The sequence below is a fragment of the Schistocerca nitens genome, chromosome 7 (assembly GCF_023898315.1).
Source record: "Schistocerca nitens isolate TAMUIC-IGC-003100 chromosome 7, iqSchNite1.1, whole genome shotgun sequence".
Classification (NCBI taxonomy): Eukaryota; Metazoa; Arthropoda; class Insecta; order Orthoptera; family Acrididae; genus Schistocerca; species Schistocerca nitens.
Genome location: NC_064620.1, coordinates 545,368,427 through 545,390,643, shown reverse-complemented (window position 1 = coordinate 545,390,643; position 22,217 = coordinate 545,368,427). Strand labels below are relative to the sequence as shown.

The following is a 22,217-nucleotide window of genomic DNA, read 5'->3' as shown; positions in this document are numbered from 1 at the left end:
ACCACAGCAGCCTGCTCATTGGAAATTCTCTCGTGCTGACTGGAGGCTATATTCCTCCTTGGCAGTCTTTGATGAACGGCCATTTCCCAGCTGTGACAATCAGGTTGAGCACTTTGTGGACGTTATCTCTCAGCTGCCGAATCATCTATCCCTCATACTACTACTTCTCCCCATCGGGTCCCGGCCCTTGGTGAACTGTGGAGTGTGGCAATGCAATTTGTGCCCGACGATGTGCGCTTCATGTCTTTCACCATCATCCTACGTTAATGAACTACTTCCGCTCCAAGCAACTACATGCGCTGTGCTGTCACACTATTAAGGAAAGGAGGAAAGCATGCAGGGTTTCCTTCACCAGCTCATTCAACAGTTTTACTCCATCCTCTCTCATAAGGGGTGGCGTGCACTGGCTTTCCGGGACTACCACCCACTCCCTGATCCCTGGTCTGACTGTGGCGGGAAACGTCATAGTCGACCCTATCAATGTTTCCAACTTTGCGGAGGTTTCAAGCTCCACCCACTACCATCCTGCTTTCCTTCCTTGGAAACAGGCAGAGGAGGCTCATGCTATCACTTTTGTCTCTTTGACTCGAGAATGCTACAATACTCCTTTTACTATGAGGGAGCTCGAGCGAGTCTCTCCTCATGCAGGTCTTCTGCTCCTGGGCTTGATACAATCCATGTCCTCATGCCGCAGAATCTTCCTCCTGTGGGAAAACACTTTCTCCTCGATACCTACAACTGTATTTGGACTGACAGTGTATTTCCCATGCTTTGGTGTGAAGCTATTATTGTTCCCCTACCTAAGCCTGGTAAAGATAAATCTCTTCCTTCCAGCTATCGTCCAATTTCCATTACCAGCAGCATTTGTAAGGTGATGGAACGCATGATCAATGGTCGATTAGTGTGGTGGCTGTAGTCACACCATCTTCTCACTAATGCTCAGTGTGGGTTCCGAATGCTCCACTCAGCAGTTGATCGTCTTGTCACCCTGTTGATGTTCATCATGAATAATTTTCTGCAGAAGTGACAAACAGTAGCCGTATTCTTTGATTTGGAGAAAGCCTATGATACCTGTCAGCGGACAGGCATTCTATGTACTATGTACACATGGGGCCTTCGCAGTCGTCTTCCCACTTTCATCTAGGAATTTTTAACAGACTGAGTTTTGCGGGTATGTGTGGGTTCCCTCTTATCCCACATCTTTTCACAGAATGGGGTGCCTCAGGGCTCCTTACTGAATGTCATCCTCTTCGCCATAGCCATCAACTCCAGCTTTCATTTCGGGCTCTCTCTTCATTGACAACTTTGCTATTTATTGCAGCTTCCAGCAGACGTGTCTCTTGCAACGCTGTCTTCAGTGTTGTCTGGACCATCTCTAATCATGGAGTGTCACTAATGGTTTCTGCTTTTCTGTTACCAAATCCGTTTGCATCAACTTCTGGCGGTACAAGGTATTTCTTCCACTTTCCTTGTGACTGGGCCAAAATGCTCTCCCGTTCATGGATGCAACAAAGTTATTAGGGCTTACATTTGATAGGAATCTCAGTTGGTCTCCGCAAGTGTTCTACCTGGCTGCATGCTGCACCCGGTCCCTCAGTGTCCTTCGTGTATTGAGTGGTACCTCTTGGGGAGCTGACCAGACTGTCCTCCTCCACCTCTATCGATCTCTTGTCCACTCCGAGTTGGATTATGGATGCATTGTCTATTCCTCTGCAGGACCGTCTATCTTATGCCGTCTAAATACGATACACCATTTGGGGATCCGTTTTACCACTGGTGCCTTCTGTACTAGCCCAGTTGAGAGTCTCTACGCAGAAGCCAGTGAACTACCACTGTCATACCGGCACGACATCCTACTCAGTAGGTATATGTGTTGGCTTTCTTCCATGCCAGGCCACCCAACCTTTGACCTTTTTTTTTTATGACATTCTTGACTGCCAATACGAGATGTACGTTTCTTCTCTGCGGCCTCCCATCATCTGCTTTTGTCACCTGCTTCATCAACTACAGTTCTTACTTCCTGCCACTTTCCAAATAAGTGAGAGCCCTTCACCACTTTGGCTTCAGGCACAGGTTTGTGCTCATTTTGACCTCAGCTCGTTCCTGAAGGATTCAACTCTGGAGCTGACCTATCGCTTCAAATTTCTCGAACTTCGCTCACTACTTACCGATAGCATATTTTTGTACACTGATGGTTCCAAGTCCACCCACGGTGTTGGCTGTGCTTTTGTCATCAGGGATGATAAGCTTCTTGACCAGTGCACAATTTTTACCTCAGAGCTTTTTGCCCTGTCAGGCCGTTCACTACGTCCGGAGGCGCCAGCTCACTCGCTGTGTGATCTGCTCTGACTCCCTCAGTGCCCTTCAGAGTCTGGATGCTCCATATCCAGTCCACCCCATCATTCAACGGATCCAGGGCTGCCTCCATTTGTTCTCAGATGGGGGAGCCCAAGTGATGTTCATGTGGGTTCCTGGCCATGTTGGTGTGCCTGGGAATGACACTGCTGATGCTACAGCCAAGGCCACAGTCCATCTTGGTCGGCCCTCCTCTTACTCTGTCCCCTCGCAAGATATTTGTACTTTTCTCTATCAGCATATCACATCACTTTGGCATGACCATTGGTGGCCTCTTCATGGGGACAAACTCAGATAAGTCAAACCTCTCCCAGCAGCCTGGTCAACTTCCTCCCGGTCGTCTCGCCTTGAGGAAATAATGTTAGCTTGGTTGCAAATAGGGCACTGCTGATTTAGTTACTGCCACTTGTTGAGCGGTGACCCTGCACCCAGCTGTCCTTTCTGCAGCCAGCCAATAGCAGTCAGACATTTCCTGATCCTGTGCCTCTATTTTGCCACTTATGTCTCAGGGTCTGGCTGCCGCCCGCTTTGCCAGACATTTTAGCAGATGACATGCGAGCTGTGGCTCGCATTTTAAGTTTTTTAAAAAGCAGTAATATGACAAAAGAGATCTGATTTCTACCTGGGGACTCCAGTATCTTGTCGACGTCTTTTAGATACTCTTCCGTAACGTCTTGACATTTTAGATTCGTTTTTTCTTCCTTTCTGTATTGGACCTCAAAACGGTTACCCTCGTGATCCCAGCATTCTATGGTTCTATAGTGGGCGCTTATGACCTTAGATGTTTTGCACCCTAACCTCCCCCCCCCCCCCCCCACACACACACACCAAAAAAAAAAAAAAAAACCATTGAGCCAAGGGATCTTGTTTGGTTTTAGCAATTTTAGCTGTTTCTGAATACCACTGACACTATTATCTCTCTTCTTTGCAGTGAGGATTAGATTGGGGCAGTACTACTGGACTTTTCTTTGTAAAGGAACACATTCATTTATGGACCATGCAAAGTGCTGGCCATAGTGGTGGGGACAGCTCACTCTCAGGAGTGACATGGTGAACCTCAGTCTGCACTCTGCCTTTGCTCTGCTGTGTTCTAACTCCACTGAGATTGGAGCAGCTTCCATGTTGGGATCTGTTCGTGGCTGAGTTGAAATCCATTTCCCTTGTTGATTATGTTCTTCTGAAGCTAAGTTTAAATGGCCTTCTTGTATACACATTCTTGAGAGAGGGAGATGTTTTTCAAAACTTTTTTGCCTTCATACTTCATTCTGTGTTATTCTCTAAGCAGTTGATAATTTCATTGGCTGCTGAAGATCGGTGTGCCATTTATGTTCAGTGCACTTTTCTTCAACCAGTCAGATGCTTATCTGACTTATGCCTTTCCACACTTGCACAGTATGTGCTGTTTGCTAGGTTTCCAGATTACTACATGATCTTCTGATGACCATAGATGAGACTTAGTGTTGGCCAACAGGTAATATGTGCATGTTAATTTGTGATAGTGTAAATTTCTGCCAATCTTTTTCATTATGTTGCCATTGTACAAGATGTAGGCCATTGCTGTGGGCTTAGTCTGCTCAGGTTTTGGTTTTGGTGTGACCCTCTGTGCCTGAAGACGTGTTGAACAAGGCCTTCAGTTGAACTGAATGTAGGATTCGGCTTCATTGTTCAGTCATCACATGAGCTCTGTGGATCAGCAGGTTCAGCTCACCTTCCCTTTCTAGTGGGTGACAACAACTGGAGTCATGAATGTATTGATCTTTGTGAGTTGGTGTACGGTACATGCAGTGTTGCAGTCTTCCGTCCATCCTTCCCTGTACCAGAACACCCCAAAAAGGTAATTGGTCATTTTGCTTTTCCTCCACAGTGAACTGCATTTGATTGTCAATGGAGTTCATGTGTTGTAGCACTTCTTTCCCATGAGGCATTATAACAAAAGTATGATCAACATATTTGTAGATAACTGTTCGTTTTAATGGTGCTGAGATTAGTGCCTTGTCCACGGAGTCTTCCATGTCTGTACTGGCAATCTCAGATGACGGAGATGCAGTTTATCCATGTATTCATAGTAATGCAACCACAGAAAAACCAAGAAGACATCAGCATTAAATTAAATGTTTTCTAAATGTGGATGCAATTTTTTTCTGCAATTAATTCTAGCGATTCCTTGACTGCAGCTCTGGTGAACAGTGACACAACATTTAAACTGAGCAGGAGATTTGAGCTAGCCAAGCTGAATTATTATAAACATACCATGATCTGAGCAAAGCACTTGGTGTGGTGCTCACATCTGCCACCCAACAGCCTTAGAACTGATGTCAGGTATTTTGCAATCAGATACATTGTCGAACTTATTGAGCTTACTCTGCATCTCAGGAATATGCCCTCCCTGCACACCTTTGGGAGTCCATAGAGCATAATTGGTGTGGTTGCATGTGGCTGAAGTTTCTTCACTGGCTCATTTGAAAATGGACTTGAAAGAAGTTCATCAATAATATGGAAAGGACAGATTGGCACTTGCCACATGGAGGAGGTGATGAGTCACAGACAGGCACAACAAAAAAGAGTACAAGAAATATGTAAGCTTTTGGACAAAGTCCTTTCTCAAAAACTGATCTGTCACACATTCACATAACAACAACTCACACTCCACATGGCTACTGTCCTCAAGCACGAAGGCCAGATTGCAAATGCGCCTGATGTGGGCAGCAGTCTACTTGGGTGGGTGGTGAGGGTAAAGAGGCGGCATATGGTGGGGATGCGGAGGGATAGCAGGAAGAGGGGTGGAAGAAGATGCTAGTGTTGTCTGTGAGAGGGTGTGGGGGAATGGTGGGAACAGGCCAGGTCTGGTAGATACAGCATCAGAAAACTTGTCCCGAGGGGGGGGGGGGGCTGCTGCAATGAACAGTCCTGACCTCTGCCCGCTATGTCCATGCATGCTAATACAGCCTTGGCAATCGGTATCTATTTGTTGTAGCTAGCCAGTAGCCATTGCCATGTGACATGTTTGCTGTGACCCCTGGAGTCACACCAGCCAAAACATGAACTTACTGCCACACAGCTAATATCATTTGTCACTTTCTGAATCTGTGTCTATATTGCTAGAGTAGTGGAGTATTACAATTAGGATCTAAAAGCAAGTGAAAAGAAGAGCATAAAATGAGAAAATCCAAATCAAAAAGGTATCAAGAATTGGAAAAGCATATGGATTTTGGTAGTAGGGTGTTGACTGTTGATAAATTGTGTTCTACATTCTACATTTATACTCCGCAAGCCACCCAACGGTGTGTGGCGGAGGGCGCTTTACGTGCCACTGTCATTACCTCCCTTTCCTGTTCCAGTCGCGTATGGTCCGCAGGAAGAATGACTGTCTGAAAGCCTCCGTGTGCACTCTAATCTCTCTAATTTTACATTCGTGATCTCCTCGGGAGGTATAAGTAGGGGGAAGCAATATATTCGATACCTAATCCAGAAACGCACCCTCTCGAAACCTGGCGAGCAAGCTACACCGCGATGCAGAGCGCCTCTCTTGCAGAGTCTGCCACTTGAGTTTGTTAAACATCTCTGTAACGCTATCACGGTTACCAAATAACCCTGTGACGAAACACGCCGCTCTTCTTTGGATCTTCTCTATCTCCTCCGTCAACCTGATCTGATACGGATCCCACACTGATGAGCAATACTCAAGTATAGGTCGAACGAGTGTTTTGTAAGCCACCTCCTTTGTTGATGGACTACATTTTCTAAGAACTCTCCCAATGAATCTCAACCTGGTACCCGCCTTACCAACAATTAATTTTATATGATCATTCCACTTCAAATCGTTCCGCACGCATACTCCCAGATATTTTACAGAAGTAGCTGCTACCAGTGTTTGTTCTGATATCATATAATCATACAATAAAGGAACCTTCTTTCTATGTATTCGCAATACATTACATTTGTCTATGTTAAGGGTCAGTTGCCACTCCCTGCACCAAGTGCCTATCCGCTGCAGATCTTCCTGCATTTCGCTACAATTTCCTAATGCTGCAACTTCTCTGTATACTACAGCATCATCTGCGAAAAGCCGCATGGAACTTCCGACACTATCTACTAGGTCATTTATATATATTATGAAAAGCAATGGTCCCATAACACTCCCCTGTGGCACGCCAGAGGCTACTTTGACATCTGTAGACGTCTCTCCATTGATAACAACATGCTGTGTTCTGTTTGCTAAAAACTCTTCAATCCAGCCACACAGCTGGTCTGATATTCCCTAGGCTCTTACTTTGTTTATCAGGCGACAGTGCGAAACTGTATCGAAAGCCTTCCGGAAGTCAAGGAAAATGGCATCTGCCTGGGAGCCTGTATCTAATATTTTCTGGGCCTCATGAACAAATAAAGCGAGTTCGGTCTCACATGATCGCTGTTTCGGGAATCCATGTTGATTCCTACAGAGTAGACTCTGGGTTTCTAGAAATGACATGATCCGTGAGCAAAAAACATGTTCTAAAATTCTACAACAGATCGATGTCAGAGATATAGGCCTATAGTTTTGCGCATCTTCTCGACTGGAACTACCTGTGCTCTTTTCCAATCATTTGGAACCTTCCGTTCCTCTAGAGACTTGCAGTACACGGCTGTTAGAAGGGGGGCAAGTTCTTTTGCGTACTCTGTGTAGAATCGAATTGGTATCCCATCAGGTCCAGTGGACTTTCCTCTGTTGAGTGATTCCAGTTACTTTTCTATTCCTTGGACACTTATTTCGATGTCAGCCATTTTTTCGTTTGTGCGAGGATTTAGAGAAGGAACTGCAGTGCGGTCTTCCTCTGTGAAACAGCTTTGGAAAAAGTTGTTTAGTATTTTAGCTTTACGCGTGTCATCCTCTGTTTCAATGCCATCATCATCCCAGAGTGTCTGGATATGCTGTTTCGAGCCACTTACTGATTTAACGTTAGACCAGAACTTCCTAGGATTTTCTGTCAAGTCGGTACATAGAATTTTACCTTCGAATTCACTGAACGCTTCACGCATAGCCCTCCTTACACTAACTTTGACATCGTTTAGCTTCTGTTTGTCTGAGAGGTTTTGGCTGTGTTTAAACTTGGAGTGAAGCTCTCTTTGCTTTCGCAGTAGTTTCCTAATTTTGTTGTTGTACCACGGTGGGTTTTTCCCGTCCCTCACAGTTTTACTCGGCACGTACCTGTCTAAAACGCATTTTACCATTGCCTTGAACTTTTTCCATAAACACTCAAATTCTCAGTGTCGGAAGAGAGATTTTCGTTTTGATCTGTTAGTTAGTCTGAAACCTGCCTTCTATTACTCTTGCTAAACAGATAAACCTTCCTCCCTTTTTTTATATTCCTGTTAACTTCCATATTCAGGGATGATGCAACGGCCTTATGATCACTGATTCCCTGTTCTGCACATACAGAGTCAAAACGTTCGGGTCTGTTTGTTATCAGTAGGTCCAAGATGTTATCTCCACGAGTCGGTTCTCTGTTTAATTGCTCGAGGTAATTTTCGGATAGTGCACTCAGTATAATGTCACTCGATGCTCTGTCCCTACCACCCGTCCTAAACATCTGAGTGTCCCAGTCTATATCTGGTAAATTGAAATCTCCACCTAAGACTATAACATGCTGAGGAAATTTACGTGAAATGTATTCCAAATTTTCTCTCAGTTGTTCTGCCACTAATGCTGCTGAGTCGGGAGGTCGGTAAAAGGAGCCAATTATTAACCTAGCTCGGTTGTTGAGCGTAGTCTCCACCCATAATAATTCACAGGAACTATCCACTTCTACTTCACTACAGGATAAACTACTACTAACAGCGACGAACACTCCACCACCGGTTGCATGCAATATATCCTTTCTAAACACCGTCTGTACCTTTGTAAAAATTTCGGCAGAATTTATCTCTGGCTTCAGCCAGCTTTCTGTACCTATAACGATTTCAGCTTCGGTGCTTTCTATCAGCGCTTGAAGTTCCGGTACTTTACCAATGCAGCTTCAACAGTTTACAATTACAATACCGATTGCTGCTTGGTCCCCGCATGTCCTGACTTTGCCCCGCACCCGTTGAGGCTGTTGCCCTTTCTGTACTTGCCCAAGGCCATCTAACCTAAAAAACCACCCAGCCCACGCCACACAACCCCTGCTACCCGTGTAGCCACTTGTTGCGTGTAGTGGACTCCTGACCTATCCAGCGGAACCCGAAACCCCACCACCCTATGGCGCAAGTCGAGGAATCTGCAGCCCACACGGTCGCAGAACCGTCTCAGCCTCTGATTCAGACCCTCCACTCGGCGCTGTATCAAAGGTCTGCAGTCAGTCCTGTCGACGATGCTGCAGATGGTGAGCTCTGCTTTCATCCCGCTAGCGAGACTGGCAGTCTTCACCAAATCAGATAGCCGCCGGAAGCCAGAGAGGATTTCCTCCGATCCATAGCGACACACACCATTGGTGCCGACATGAGTGACCACCTGCAGATGGGTGCACCCTGTACCCTTCATGGCATCCGGAAGGACCCTTTCCACATCTGGAATGACTCCCCCCGGTATGCACACGGAGTGCACATTGGTTTTCTTCCCCTCTCTTGCTGCCATATCCCTAAGGGGCCCCATTATGCGCCTGACGTTGGAGCTCCCAACTACCAGTAAGCCCACCCTCTGCGACCGCCCGGATCTTGCAGACTGAGGGGCAACCTCTGGAACAGGACAAGCAGCCATGTCAGGCCGAAGATCAGTATCAGCCTGAGACAGAGCCTGAAACCGGTTCATCAGACAAACTGGAGAGGCCTTCCATTCAGCCCTCCGGAATGTCTTTCGCCCCCTGCCACACCTTGAGACGACCTCCCACACTACCACAGGTGAGGGATGAGCCTCAATGCGGGCAGTATCCCGGGCAACCACAGTCGTAGTCCAATCGGGGAATGCGTGGGACGAGCTGGCCGTCCCCGACAAACCCCCATCCGGACCCCCACAGTGATGCCCATTGGCAACAGTCTCAAGCTGTGTGACCGAAGCCAACACTGCCTGAAGCTGGGAGCGAAGGGATGCCAACTCAGCCTGCATCCGAACACAGCAGTTGCAGTCCCTATCCATGCTAAAAACTGTTGTGCAAAGAACGTCTGAAGTAATCTACGGAGAGCGCAAACAAATCGACACAAAATTTAAACGGTTATTAAAATACAAGATTGCCTAGTAAATGCAGTAATGCTGCTACTTGCGCACTGCTGACACACTGCTCGGCGGCGGAAGGAGACTACGCGATTTTACACTATTCAGGTACTAAAACGCGATGCTACAACTCTCAAATACTATAATACGCCCGAAATTTATGAATTAAACAATTCAAGTACCAAAAACATGCAAAGAATTTAAGAATTAAACTATGTAACAAATGAGTGAGCTAGGAGTATATGACTTGCTGCTGCAGCTGCTTATCCAATGGCGGCAGGGAGCACACTGACTGTGACCAACCGACACTGGCCGTTCAAAACAAAAACAGAAGACAAACGACTACGCGAATTTACACTATTCAGGTACTAAAACGCGATGCTGCAACTCTCAAATACTATAATACGCCCGAAATTTATGAATTAAACAATGCAAGTACCAAAAACACGCAAAGAAATTAAGAATTAAACTATGTAACAAATGAGTGAGCTAGGAGTATACGACTTGCTGCTGCAGCTGCTTATCCAACGGCGGCAGTAGGGTGTTCCACTAAGCATTTGAAGGAGAGTTCTGTGTAATGCTGATACTTTAAATGAGCAATGGGAAATCCAATCAGAATGTTATTGGTAATGCACAGTTGAGTCTGACCTTTATTGGTGTTCTCAGCTATTGTTTTTCTTCATTTCCAGTACTTATGGAACATGTCTATATTTTCCTGTTTGCATGAACTAACCTTTTGGGTGCTCAAGACACAACAGTGACTGAAAGTTGAAATAGTTTTAAATATAGCTTACACCATGGCTTTTCTCTACTTTCCTTGAATTCGTAAAAGTGGCAGATAATGGTTAACCAAAAATTTCTCTGTAATCTCTGAGCTAGAAAATGATCTCAGTTTTCAACAGTACCACTTACCATGATGCAACTCTAGCACCATGTTGTGTGGCTTTGAGAAGAATTTGTCTGAAACTGCTATAGCTGTACCTTTTGTATTCTTCATTTGAGGTTAATATATAATTTCTCTTTACAGGAATCATATGTATTAGCCTGATATGAAGTCCTGTATATTCAAATGGATTTTTAGATTTATTCAATTACTGAAAACGGCAATCTTATTTCCAGGGAATTCAAACCAGTGGATCTTCAGCTACCTGAACAAGAGTTTATACCAATCAAAGTCCCAACTCTAACTGAAGAACCAAAAGTAAAGTTCAAAGAAAAAACTGTTGCAACAGGAACAATAGTGACAGATGATGATGATGAAGTCAGTGTATCAGGTTTTAAAAAGAGAAAAGCTGCTCCTGGTGTTAAAAGAAATATGAGGCAAAGATTGGATGAGGACTAAATTAAGCAGTTATGTTTGCTCATACTGTGATTGTGACTTGTGTACAAAATCTTATTACAGTTTTATACACTTAATAAATAAAGAGAATAAAGATGTTGGTAAAAATAATTGTGTTACATATGTATTTTGTCATCAAATACTTCATTAAAAATGGTTCCCTGAAGTATTGCAATGAAAATAAATTTATATAGGACACACAAGTATTATAAAGAATATGTATTTTGCAATATAGTCACAACTTTCATGCTTTTTTTAATCATTGTGGTTATATTTCAAATCCATGATTTAAACTGGTACTAGTGCTGGAAGAAAAGTTACGGGTATATATCATGACTACTCATTTCTGGAATCTTCTTTCTTCCATGGATACTAGAATTTACAGAAGAGGAACATCAGTGTAGATTGGTACATTAGGGAGACAGATAGCTTTGTAGCACATTGAATTATTGTGTCATTTCATAGAATATTCTCAAAGTGAAGCCCACAAATAGCATAGATCATGGCTCAAGGCACTGTGCAACAAACACATAATGCAACAATGGAAAATCCAGGATGGAATGTAACAATATTATTAGAAGGAAAGTTGCCACTCACCATATAGCAGAGATGCTGAGTCGCAAATAGGTACACAGATAGGTACAACAAAATGACTCTCACAATTATAGCTATTGTTCATTAAGGCCTTCATCAGCAATAGACTCTCTCTCTCTCTCTCTCTCTCTCTCTCTCTCTCTCTCTCTCTCTCTCTCTCAGGCAACTGAAACTACACTGGCAGTGTGGTTTCAGTTGCCTGAGACTGCAGTCATGTGTGTGAGTTACATTTGCATGGCTCAGCATCTCTGCTGTATGGTGAGTGGCAACTTCCTTCTCATAATATTGTTACAAATAAAATGCATAAGAAAAGTTGTCATAAACATTTCAGCCAAAATAACGTGTCAGTTGCTGATCTACTGGCTGCCAAAATGCTGAAACAAAATATTTCTGACATCTTCGTGAGCAGACTTATTCATTTATTTTCACAGGGTCAGTGGCAATCAAGAAAGGAAATCTTTGTGGGGAGACTCCGGACAACAAAAGACTATCTCAGGGATCAGTCCTATTTAACCTGCTACTCAACATATTGAAACTAGATTTACATGCCACATTGTCATCATCAAGTGTAACAGATTTACAGTACACTGATGACTTTTGTCATTGTTCATTGGGTAAACTCTACATGATGACTTGGAATGGATAGGCCAAGCTGTTCCAAGACTGCACACATCTATGGAGCAGAACTGTTTTGATATTTCATGTAGAAAGTCCTCAGTTTTGCTGCATTTGAGACTCAGAGTCCCCCTTGAGCAGAAATTGAAGCTTGAACTATACAAACTGTCAGAGGAGATAATAGTGAAATACATTGGACTCCACATTCAGCATGAAATTTGATAGAATGCAAATATCTCAAAAGCTGCCAAAATCGCATAAAGTACATCAATATATTGTGTGCAGTCATAGGTGTAAGCCAAGTGAGTTGTGAGTACAGACATTGGCCTAAGATTATGCTCTACCTTTATAAGACTATCAGTCATGAATATTGTTAATTTGGGTCAGTTCTAGGTGCAAGTCTTAAACAACTATATAAAAGTCAGTACAAAGTACTTAAAGCACATATGGGAGGGGGGGGGGGAGGGGGACAGTGACATTTATTCTGACTAATGCTCTCTTAATCAAGATAAATGAAACACCCCTAGACTTATGCTGGAAATACTTAAGTGTGAATTTTTTGCTAAAGTGCTTTAGTCTGAACAAGATCAGATACTGTTAGACATTCATATCTTAATAGGCTTGTGTTCTATGTTGAGAGACTTGTCAACAAGAATCTTCCTCCTCTTGTTGGAGAGTATATAACAACTATCCACTTATCAAAAGAAGTTTATTTTCACAAGGACTATTTTACTGTGGTTCAGATTATAGAAATGCAAGGCCATCTACATGGAGGCTTTGAATGACAAAGATGGATATGGTTGTGCTTACTGGTATAGCAGATGTCACAGGGGTAAGAAATTCATGCCGCCTAAAGAAATATTTATTACGACAGCTGCACAAATTTCTATACAGTGAGCACTTCTAAACAGGGAGAAGCATCTGCATTACCAGATTGTTATCTTCTCTGATACCAGAAGAGCACTGATTACTGAGATTGACAAAACCGTAATCTAATAGCAGATAAAATTATGATTCTGATTATAAAGCTGACAACTAGGAATCAGGGTGTCACCATGTACTAGATAAAAGCTCTTTAGTATTCTTAAGAATGAAACGATAGACAAGTTAGTCAAAGCAACCACTTAACAATGGAGAGAGGCAACATAGAGGTGTAACTGCTGCAGATTTTTTAATGTCCTCAAACTAAAAATCACGAGAACTGAAATGTAGAGAGGCAAATTTAGAGACTATGCCAAAATTAACCCAATACTGATGACTAACTTGTAGCACAAGGAACATCAATGTTCCTGAATATTCAGATATACTATTATAGGTTTCACATTCAACCGCAGCTACTACAGGAAAGACATACATTGCATTGGCTTGATGGTATCCCAATTACGGTAAAACAGAAGATGCCAAAAACATTTTCTTCAGCTGTCCAAATAGATGTGATATTGTCACGTAGAAGGAGGTGTAATTAGATGAATGACGAACACTAACTTCACATAATGAATGTTTATTCAGCACTTGCATATACAAGAGCGTGGAGCGAACTGCCTCCGGCCAGAACATATATGGTATATATACAGCTTCAGAACATTCCAGTACAATGATTCTTGCCATTTGTGGATACTTCTAGAATGTACTCAAACCGAATATAGAAATTAAAATTTTACAGTTCAGGTGAGTTTTGAACTCATGACCCACCATGCAACAGTCTAGTATCAGAACCACTACACTATGGCAACTGTGCTATTCAGCTTCTTCTGCAACATTGCTGCCTCTTTAAGAGAACAGCGCCTTGGTGTTATGCCCTCCTAGCCCGGAAACGAGTCATCGGTTCTGCATACTCCGATTCCTGATGACTGATGTTCGCCCTGGCGGTGATCTTCTTAGAACTTCCCTTGCTGCTACGTTCTTCATCACCTTTCCGCTTGTTGCCTGTCACTGGAGCTTTGAATTTACCCTGGGTTGCAGGATCCTTATAGGGGATTGAAAATGCTTCAGCTGTTTTCACTGCTTTTGTGATGGATAATCAGTGCGAACAATAATCCATCTATTGCCACTAGCAGACACTGGACCGAGGAGGTCAATCCCAAGATACTGTAAAGGCGTTTCGGCTGTTGGAATTGGTATGAGTTGGCCAGGTGGTTTCTGGGGAAATGCCTTTCTCCTCTGGCACCCTCAGCTGTGCGACACATAATGACGGACACTCCTAAATAAACCTGGCCAGAAAAATCTATTGCAGATCGTATCATATGTCTTAATAAATCCTAAATGTCCGGCCTCAGGTGTGTCATGGAATTTCTGTAGAACATCTAAGTGCATGTGTTTAGGAATCACTGGTAGCCACCTCTTTCCAAATGGATCAAAGTTTTTCTTGCAAAGTAATCCATTAACTACCTTAAATTGTCCTTTCACATCCTTTGACTGATTTAAGTCAAGCACAATTTGAAATATCTTGGCGTCCTTCTTCTGCTCAGCAGAGAGATCATGGAGTGCAGTGAGACAGTCCCTATCTTCATCAAAGTCTTGATGTTCTTGCACAGGGTTTCTTGAGAGACAGTTGGCATCTTGGTGTTTTCTTCCACTTTTGTACACTATGGTAATGTCACACTCTTCAAGACGCAGTGCCCATCTGGTGAGTCATCCTGTTGGATCCTTAAGACCTGTCAACCAACAAAATGAATGATGGTATGTAACAACTGTGAATGGCTTTCCATAGAGATACTGTCGAAATTTGTACATGGCCCAGATCACAGCAAGACATTCTCTTTCTGTAGTTGAGTAGATTCTCTCGGCTTTTGTAAGTGTCCTAGAAGCTTAGGCTATAACCTTCTCTTTTCCATCCAAAATCTGCACCAGAACAGCACTGATCCCATATCTACTGGCATCTGTGTGTATTTCTGTAGGTGCTCTCTCATCATACAGACCAAGTACAGGGTCAGTCATCAGAGCTTTTCACAGCATATCGAAAGAATCTTGTTGAGCACCACCCCAGATAAATTTAGCAATGGCTTTTAACAACTCTTGGAGTGGCCTGGCTTTGATACAAAAGTCTTTGATAAAATGACAGTAATAAGAACATAATCCGAGGAAGCTGCTCACATCTCTAATACTTTTAGGAATAGGAAATTCCGTTATAGATCTCACCTTTTCTAGGTCTGGCCGCACACCTTCATTTGACAGGTGTCCAAGTATTTTGATTTCTTTTGCTCAAAAGAGTCACTTTCTGGGATTAAGTTTCAGTCCGGCTTGTTGGAGACACTTAAGAACGGCCCTCAGTCTTTTTGTGTGTTCATCAAATGTCTTTGAGAACACTATAATGTCATCTAAATAACAAAGACACATCGTCCACTTCAGGTGACTTAGAAGATTATCCATCATCCGTTCAAAAGTTGCTGGTGCATTACACAAACCAAACGGCATTACCTTAAATTCATACAAGCCCTCAGGGGTGATGAATGCAGTTTTCTCATGATGAGCCTCATCTACTTCAATTTGCCAGTATACCAAGTACATGTCCATGGTTGAGAAAAACTTAGCCCCCTTCAGACAACCTAGTGTATCGTAAATTCATAGAATAGGGTAAATGTCCTTTTTAGTTACCTTATTAAGCTTCCTGTAATCAACACAAAAGCACCAACTGCCATCCTTGTTCCTGATGAGTGATGACCATGGGCTCTGCGAAGGCTGAATGATGTCATTGTTCATCATTTTCTCTACCTCATCGCAAATTATACGACGTTCCATTGCTGACACATCGTATGCTCTCTGGCTTATTGGTTGATGGTCTCCAGTGCTAATCCGGCGCTACACCATCGATTTGTCGAACTTGCTCTTCACTTGTGGATTGAAGCATTCAGAGAACTCTTGAAGAATGGCAAGTAGTTTCTTTTGTTGTTCCTTAGGGAGATCTGGTGGTAGTTGAGCTAGAAGATCTTGTCTCGTAGTGGTAGCGCTAATTTCGCCCACAGATTCAGCATAGGAGGGTTCTATGATGCTCAGCTGTTCTGCAATTAACGGCTCAGCATTTGCTACACACATGCATCTTGGCAGGATCTGTGGTTATCAGCAACAGTTAACTATCCACAATTCACTGAATCCATTCTTAAATGAGACAACAGAGGCTGGAATTACCAAGTTATTCTTTAGTGGTAAGCTTCTTTTACATTCCACTATAAGATCCATGGAGTGATGCATGCCACCTTTCTAGCGCTGACTGCAGGAATGATCACTTCATCCAGCACACATAATCTTCACACACTCGGATGCACATCTTCCTGTCCATAATATCTCACCTCATCTAGCATAATCTTCGAGTGACCACAATCTATAATTGCCTGAGAAGCTTTCAAAAAGTCCCATCTGAGAACGGCGTTATGACTACACTCTTGTAAGACGACAAATTCTAAGGGCTGTGTATGGCCACTTATACCCACACAAATGGTACATCTTCCTGTAGGTTTTACATATTTCCCATTAGTCACCTTCAGCAGAGATGTTTTGTTGTCGACAAATAAGGCTTTCTGCAACTGGCTACGGTACTTCTCTGAAATGACTGAATATGATGCTCCAGAGTCCAAAAGAGCTGAGACTGGTCGGCCATCCATGAGGATATCAACGTAGTTTCCTATCATTTTTGTAGTGATCGATGATGGAGGATTTTTCTCTTCGGCGGCCTCACCTCCAAGGAAGATTGCACCCTTTAGTTTTCCAAGCTGCGGCAGCTAGGTGATTGGCTGGAGCTTCTAAATGGTGATGGAGACCTTGATCAGCATGTTGGGGAGCGTCCCCTCCAGCAGCTAGCTTGTGGCAGTGGTGACCTACATCGTCCTGCACCCACATCTTCTTCATCTTTGTCGTCCTGGAGTTGGCATCGGCTAAGATCAGTCTGCTGTCTTCTGGCATGGATGTCATCAAATAACTGCCGCCTTTTCTTGACAATAGCACACCACATGTCCCGGTCATCCTCAGTGGAAACATACTGGTTGGTTATCCTGGGTCCTCCAGATGTCAGTCTTCCTTGGTGCCCAAACAGGTTCCTCATGCGGCTTTGTAGGAATGTAACTTTGCCTGGATCTTTTTACCGTTTTAAAGGGAAATGAAGGACAAGAGATTGGGTTCAATGTCTGTTCCACTTCCTCCCTTATGACCTCTCGAAGCGTCTTGGTTTTCTGCTCGTCGTGCAATCCAAGTGCCTTCTGAACTTCTTCTCTTACTATCTGACGAAGAACACTTGTGAAATCAGTTTCTTCCTCCATCACAGACATTGATACAACATTTGGAAGCCATTCAAACTTCTTGTATGTAATTCTTTTTTGATGCATTTTCTCGACATACTGGCACCATTTTATGAAGTCGTCTGCTGTCGAAACCTCCTTCAGGAATAGGGCTTGATACACGTCCTCAGCAACACCCTTCATGAGATGTGCAACCTTATCTTCCTCCTTCATTCTAGGATCCACTATTTTACACAGCTCCAAGACATCTTGATTGTAGGATGCTGTCATTTCTCCTGGACGCTGTGCCCTACTCTTTAATTTATCTTCAGCCTTGCACTTCTGTCGTGTGTCACCGAAATACTTGCACAGTTCCACCTGGAATACTTCCCAGCTTGTGAACTTCTCCTTGTTGTTCTCATACCATTGCTTGGCAGTGCCCTCCAAGTAGAAAAATACATTAGCCAAACACACGGTGTCCACCTATTTGTTAAGTTTGGCTATACGCTCATATACCTTAAGCCACTTGTTTGGATCTTGGCCATTATCACCAGAGAACCCGGAAGTATGTCTCACGGTACCACACAGTTGCTGTCATTGTAGCATCCTCTTCTTCTTCTGTCTCTGATAGATTGCGATCTGTGTTTCTCGCCACATAAACGGCGGCTCTGTCGTGGCCTGATGGGAGCCACTGTGTCATCGATAATGCATGCTATCACAAGTTCCAATACCCAGCATCTCCACCAGAATAATGTAACGTAGAAGAAGGTGTAATTAGATGAATGACAAACTCTAACTTCACTTAACGAAAGTTTATTCAGCACTTGCACATACAAGAGCGTGGAGTGAACTGCCTCTGACCAGAGCAAATGCGGTATACCTACAGCTACAGAACATTCCAGTCCAATGATTCTTGACATTTGTGGATACTTGTAGAATGTTCTCAAACCAAATACAGAAATTAAAATTTCACAGCTCAGGTGAGTTTTGAACTCACAACCCTCTATGCAACAGTCTAGTATCATAACCACTACACTACAGTGACTGTGCTATTCAGCTTCTTCTGTGACAGTATTACAAATCAAATAAAACATCATCTAGTCTTCATTGGTTGTCCTTTGCTATGCTGTTATGATGCCTAAGGCATATCAGAGTAAACTGCCTATTATATTAATTTACAATTGAATGCAGGTCACCTTTTGAGGTAAGGCACATGTTTTTACATAAATGAAAATATGTGGCATCATTATATAAGAATTCATTCTGTTTTACAGAGGGAAGTAAAACATTTTAAAAGGAACAAAAATGACTACACTTTAAAGTGAAATAAATATACACTGATTAGCCAGAATATTATGATCATCTACCTAATAGCTGACACGTCCACCTTCGCACAGATAACAGCAGCAACGCATCATGGCATGGAAGCAATGTGGCCTTGGTAGGTCACTGGAGGTATTTGGCAGTACATCTGCACACACAAGTCACCTAATTCCTGTAAATTCCAGGGAGGGTGCAATGAGCTCTGATGCCATGTTCAATCACATCCCAGATGTGTTCAATTGGGTTCAGACCTGGTGAGTTGGGGGGCCAGCACATCAATTGTAACTCACCATTGTGTTCCTTGAACAACACCATCACATTCCTGGCCTTGTGACATGATGAATTATCTTGTTAAAAAATGCCACTGCTGTTGGGAAGAGATGTATGTGGTCTGCAACCAGTGTACGATACTCCTTGGCCATCATAGTGCCTTGCATGAGCTCTACTGGACTCATGAATGCCAACGTGAATGTTCCGCAGAGCATAATGGAGCCAGCACTAGCTTGACTGTGTCCCACAGTACAGGTGTCAAGGTGCTGTTCCACTGGAAAACGACAGATTTGCGTCCTCCCATCAACATGATGAAGAAGATATTGTGATTATTCAGACTGTGCAACACTCTGCCACTGTGCCAACATCCAGTGCCAATGGTCACATACCCATTTCAGTCATTGCCAATGTCACGGTGTTAACAGTGGCACAGGCTTGGGTCATTGGCTGCAGAGGCCCATCGTTAGGAGTGTTCGGTGCACTGTGTGTTCAGACACACTTGTACTCTGCCCAGCATTAAAGTCTGATGTTATTTCTGCCACAGCTTGCCTTCTGTGCTGTTTTACCAGTCTGCCCAGCCTGCAATGTTTTACATCTGTAATGAGGGGTGACCACCCAATCCCATGATGTCTGGATATGGTTTCACCTTGGCAGGTGTTGAAGACCCTCACCACAGCACTCCTCAAACACTCGAATAGTCATTTAGTTTCCGATATGCTCATGCTGAACCTCTGAGCCTTCGCAATCTGCCCTCATTCAAACTCAGATAGATCACAACCTTCCCCTGTTCTATGCACAGACATCACATTCCACTGATATTACATGCATCATGCAAGTGTCTGACTAGCAGTCATTCCTCGTCGGTTACACTGCTATAGCCTGGACAGGTTTATATTGATATTAGGTCAGTGGTCATGATGTTTTGACTGATCAGTGTATGTAATGCATTGCCTCTTTATGTTCAATCTGTTACTGGTGACCAGGCTAAAAAAATAACAAAAGAACGTATCTTTTGTGAAAATCTCTCTGCTACTTATAGGAATATTTGACACTGTATAGTGTTTCGTGTGTTTTGAAGGCATGAGTACTGAAAAAAATTAAGGACATATGAATTATATGATTCTTTGTGTTTGCATGTGACTCATTCTACATCCAGGTGATGTACAGGGTGTTTATAATCAAACAATGGAAAATCCAGTATGGTATGTAACAATATTATGAGAAGGAAAGTTGCTACTCACCATATAGTGGAGATGCTGAGTCACAGATAGGCACAACAAAAAGATTGTCACACATAAAGCTTCTGGCCAATGGCCTTTGTCAACAACACACACGCACGCACGCACGCATGTGTGTGTGTGTGTGTGTGTGTGTGTGTGTGTGTGTGTGTGTGTGTGTGTGTGTGTGTGTGTGTGTGTTGTTGACAAAGGCCATTGGCCAGAAGCTTTATGTGTGACAATCTTTTTGTTGTGCCTATTTGCGACTCAGCATCTCCACTATATGATGAGTAGCAATTTTCTACCTCATAATGGTGTTACGAGGTGTTTATAATTAGTTATACAAAAATACCTTTAATTGTGAGGAAGGTAAATAGCTTACAGAAATGTTTGATACAGTGCTGAATGCAGTATATCTTCAACATCTATTTACAAATGTCCAATGTGGCTACCTTTTGTAACATGACAAATGTCTCATCTGTAATTGATTTCCTACCAAATCCTACAAAGCAAGTCTTGATATATGGTGGTTATTGCTTGTATTATCCATTGTCGCAGCTCATTTAATGTTTCCCAGAAGTGAAGGGATGTAACCTCATACACAAAAGTCAGCTGGGGTTAAATCAGGTGATCATGGTGGCCAAGATATTGTTCTACCATGTCCATTCCAATTTTGCCATTCCTTTGGAGATGCACAGCAACTTCATGATGGTAATGCAGTGGTACACCATCTTGCTGGAAAATCATTTCTGGGCCCAGATCCTATTGCAACTGAGGCATTAGATAATGTTCAAACTTGATCAGGTATGATGTTCCAGATACAGTTGACTCAGCAAAAAAGAAAGGCCCATAAATCTTGTTACAACTAACAGGACAAGAAACATTTACCTTAGGCGAGTTCCGTACATGTTCAGTTACATGACTTGGTTCCTGCTAACTCCTATCCGAACATTATGCCAATTCACTTTACCACAGTTGTGGAAGGTGTCTTCACCACTGAACACAATTTTATTAAGGAAATCATCTTCAGTCTCCATTTTGTTAAACATTTCTGCACAAAACTCAGCTTGTTTTCCTTTGTCACTTTCTCTTAAAGCTTGCAACAATTCCAGTTTATAGAGTATGAATGACAAACGTTTCCATAATATCTTCCACACTGTGACACTAGGCATATTCAATTCTAAGCTGGTGCATCTCACTGATTTACTTGCACTACGAATCTAAGACTGCCAGACTTGATCAATTGCTGCATCAGAGACTGCTGGCCAACACTAACCCTGTGTCCTATGTGTTATACAGCCAGTTTTGGTGAAATGATTGTACCAATTAATAACAATTTGTCTCAGATGCTGGTTTGCAAGATTTAGTCCTGAATTATTTCTGAAGAGTAGTGGCAGATTTGGATACATGAAACCATAAACAACATTGCAGGCACTCTACACCATTATATGACTCCATGATGACTGCTGGAATAACTCATTCACGCTTGCCACACAGTGGGAAATGTCAAGAACCAACAGTGTTAATTTGGAATAAAACTTGAAGATATATTGCATTCAGGGCTGTATCAAACATTTCTGTAAGTTATCTACCCTTTTCACAATTACAGATTACTTTTGAATAATTAATTTATGAACACCATGTACTTACAAGTTGTATAAAATGACACTCAAAATGGAAAAAATAATTAAAAACACAAAAACAATACCCCTTATATTCCATGACACTTTAGCTCTCTTTGGTACTGAATAACTACTTAAAGTTTTTTACTATTGCTATAATAATAATAATTACTATTATTATTGTTATTATTATTATTATTGTTGTTGTTTTTGCTATTGGATGTGTATTAATCCACAATCTTGACTGGTTTCTGATTCTGGAGGATTGAGAGAAGTTCAATTTTCACTGACCACTACAGAATGGCTTAACACAAAGGCAGGAACCTTTTTGCTCAAGATATCCAAAATTCACTTAATGCAGTGACAAGTAACTCAGTTACAATGACACTTATGCTAAGAAGTAAGACAGAGATGCATTTCTCTAGTGTAAATACCTGAGGTGACTTCGCCAATGGAGATGTGGAATATGTAATAAAATACTATCTTTGACACTAATAACATCTTTGTCCTTCT

The 22,217-nt window shown here is 42.7% G+C and overlaps 2 protein-coding genes across 2 annotated transcripts in view; one reads left to right on the top strand and one right to left on the bottom strand.

Moving 5' to 3' along the window:
* Window positions 1-10,967, top strand: part of LOC126194638 (WW domain-binding protein 4) — a 130,961-nt gene extending 119,994 nt beyond the window's left edge. The window contains exon 6 of the mRNA XM_049932811.1: window positions 10,637-10,967. Within this exon, the coding sequence (XP_049788768.1) occupies window positions 10,637-10,859 (223 nt within the window). The 3' untranslated portion in view covers window positions 10,860-10,967. The remainder of the gene's footprint in view (window positions 1-10,636) is intronic.
* Window positions 1-22,217, bottom strand: part of LOC126194641 (uncharacterized) — a 183,112-nt gene that overhangs the window by 67,117 nt on the left and 93,778 nt on the right. The window lies entirely within an intron of this gene.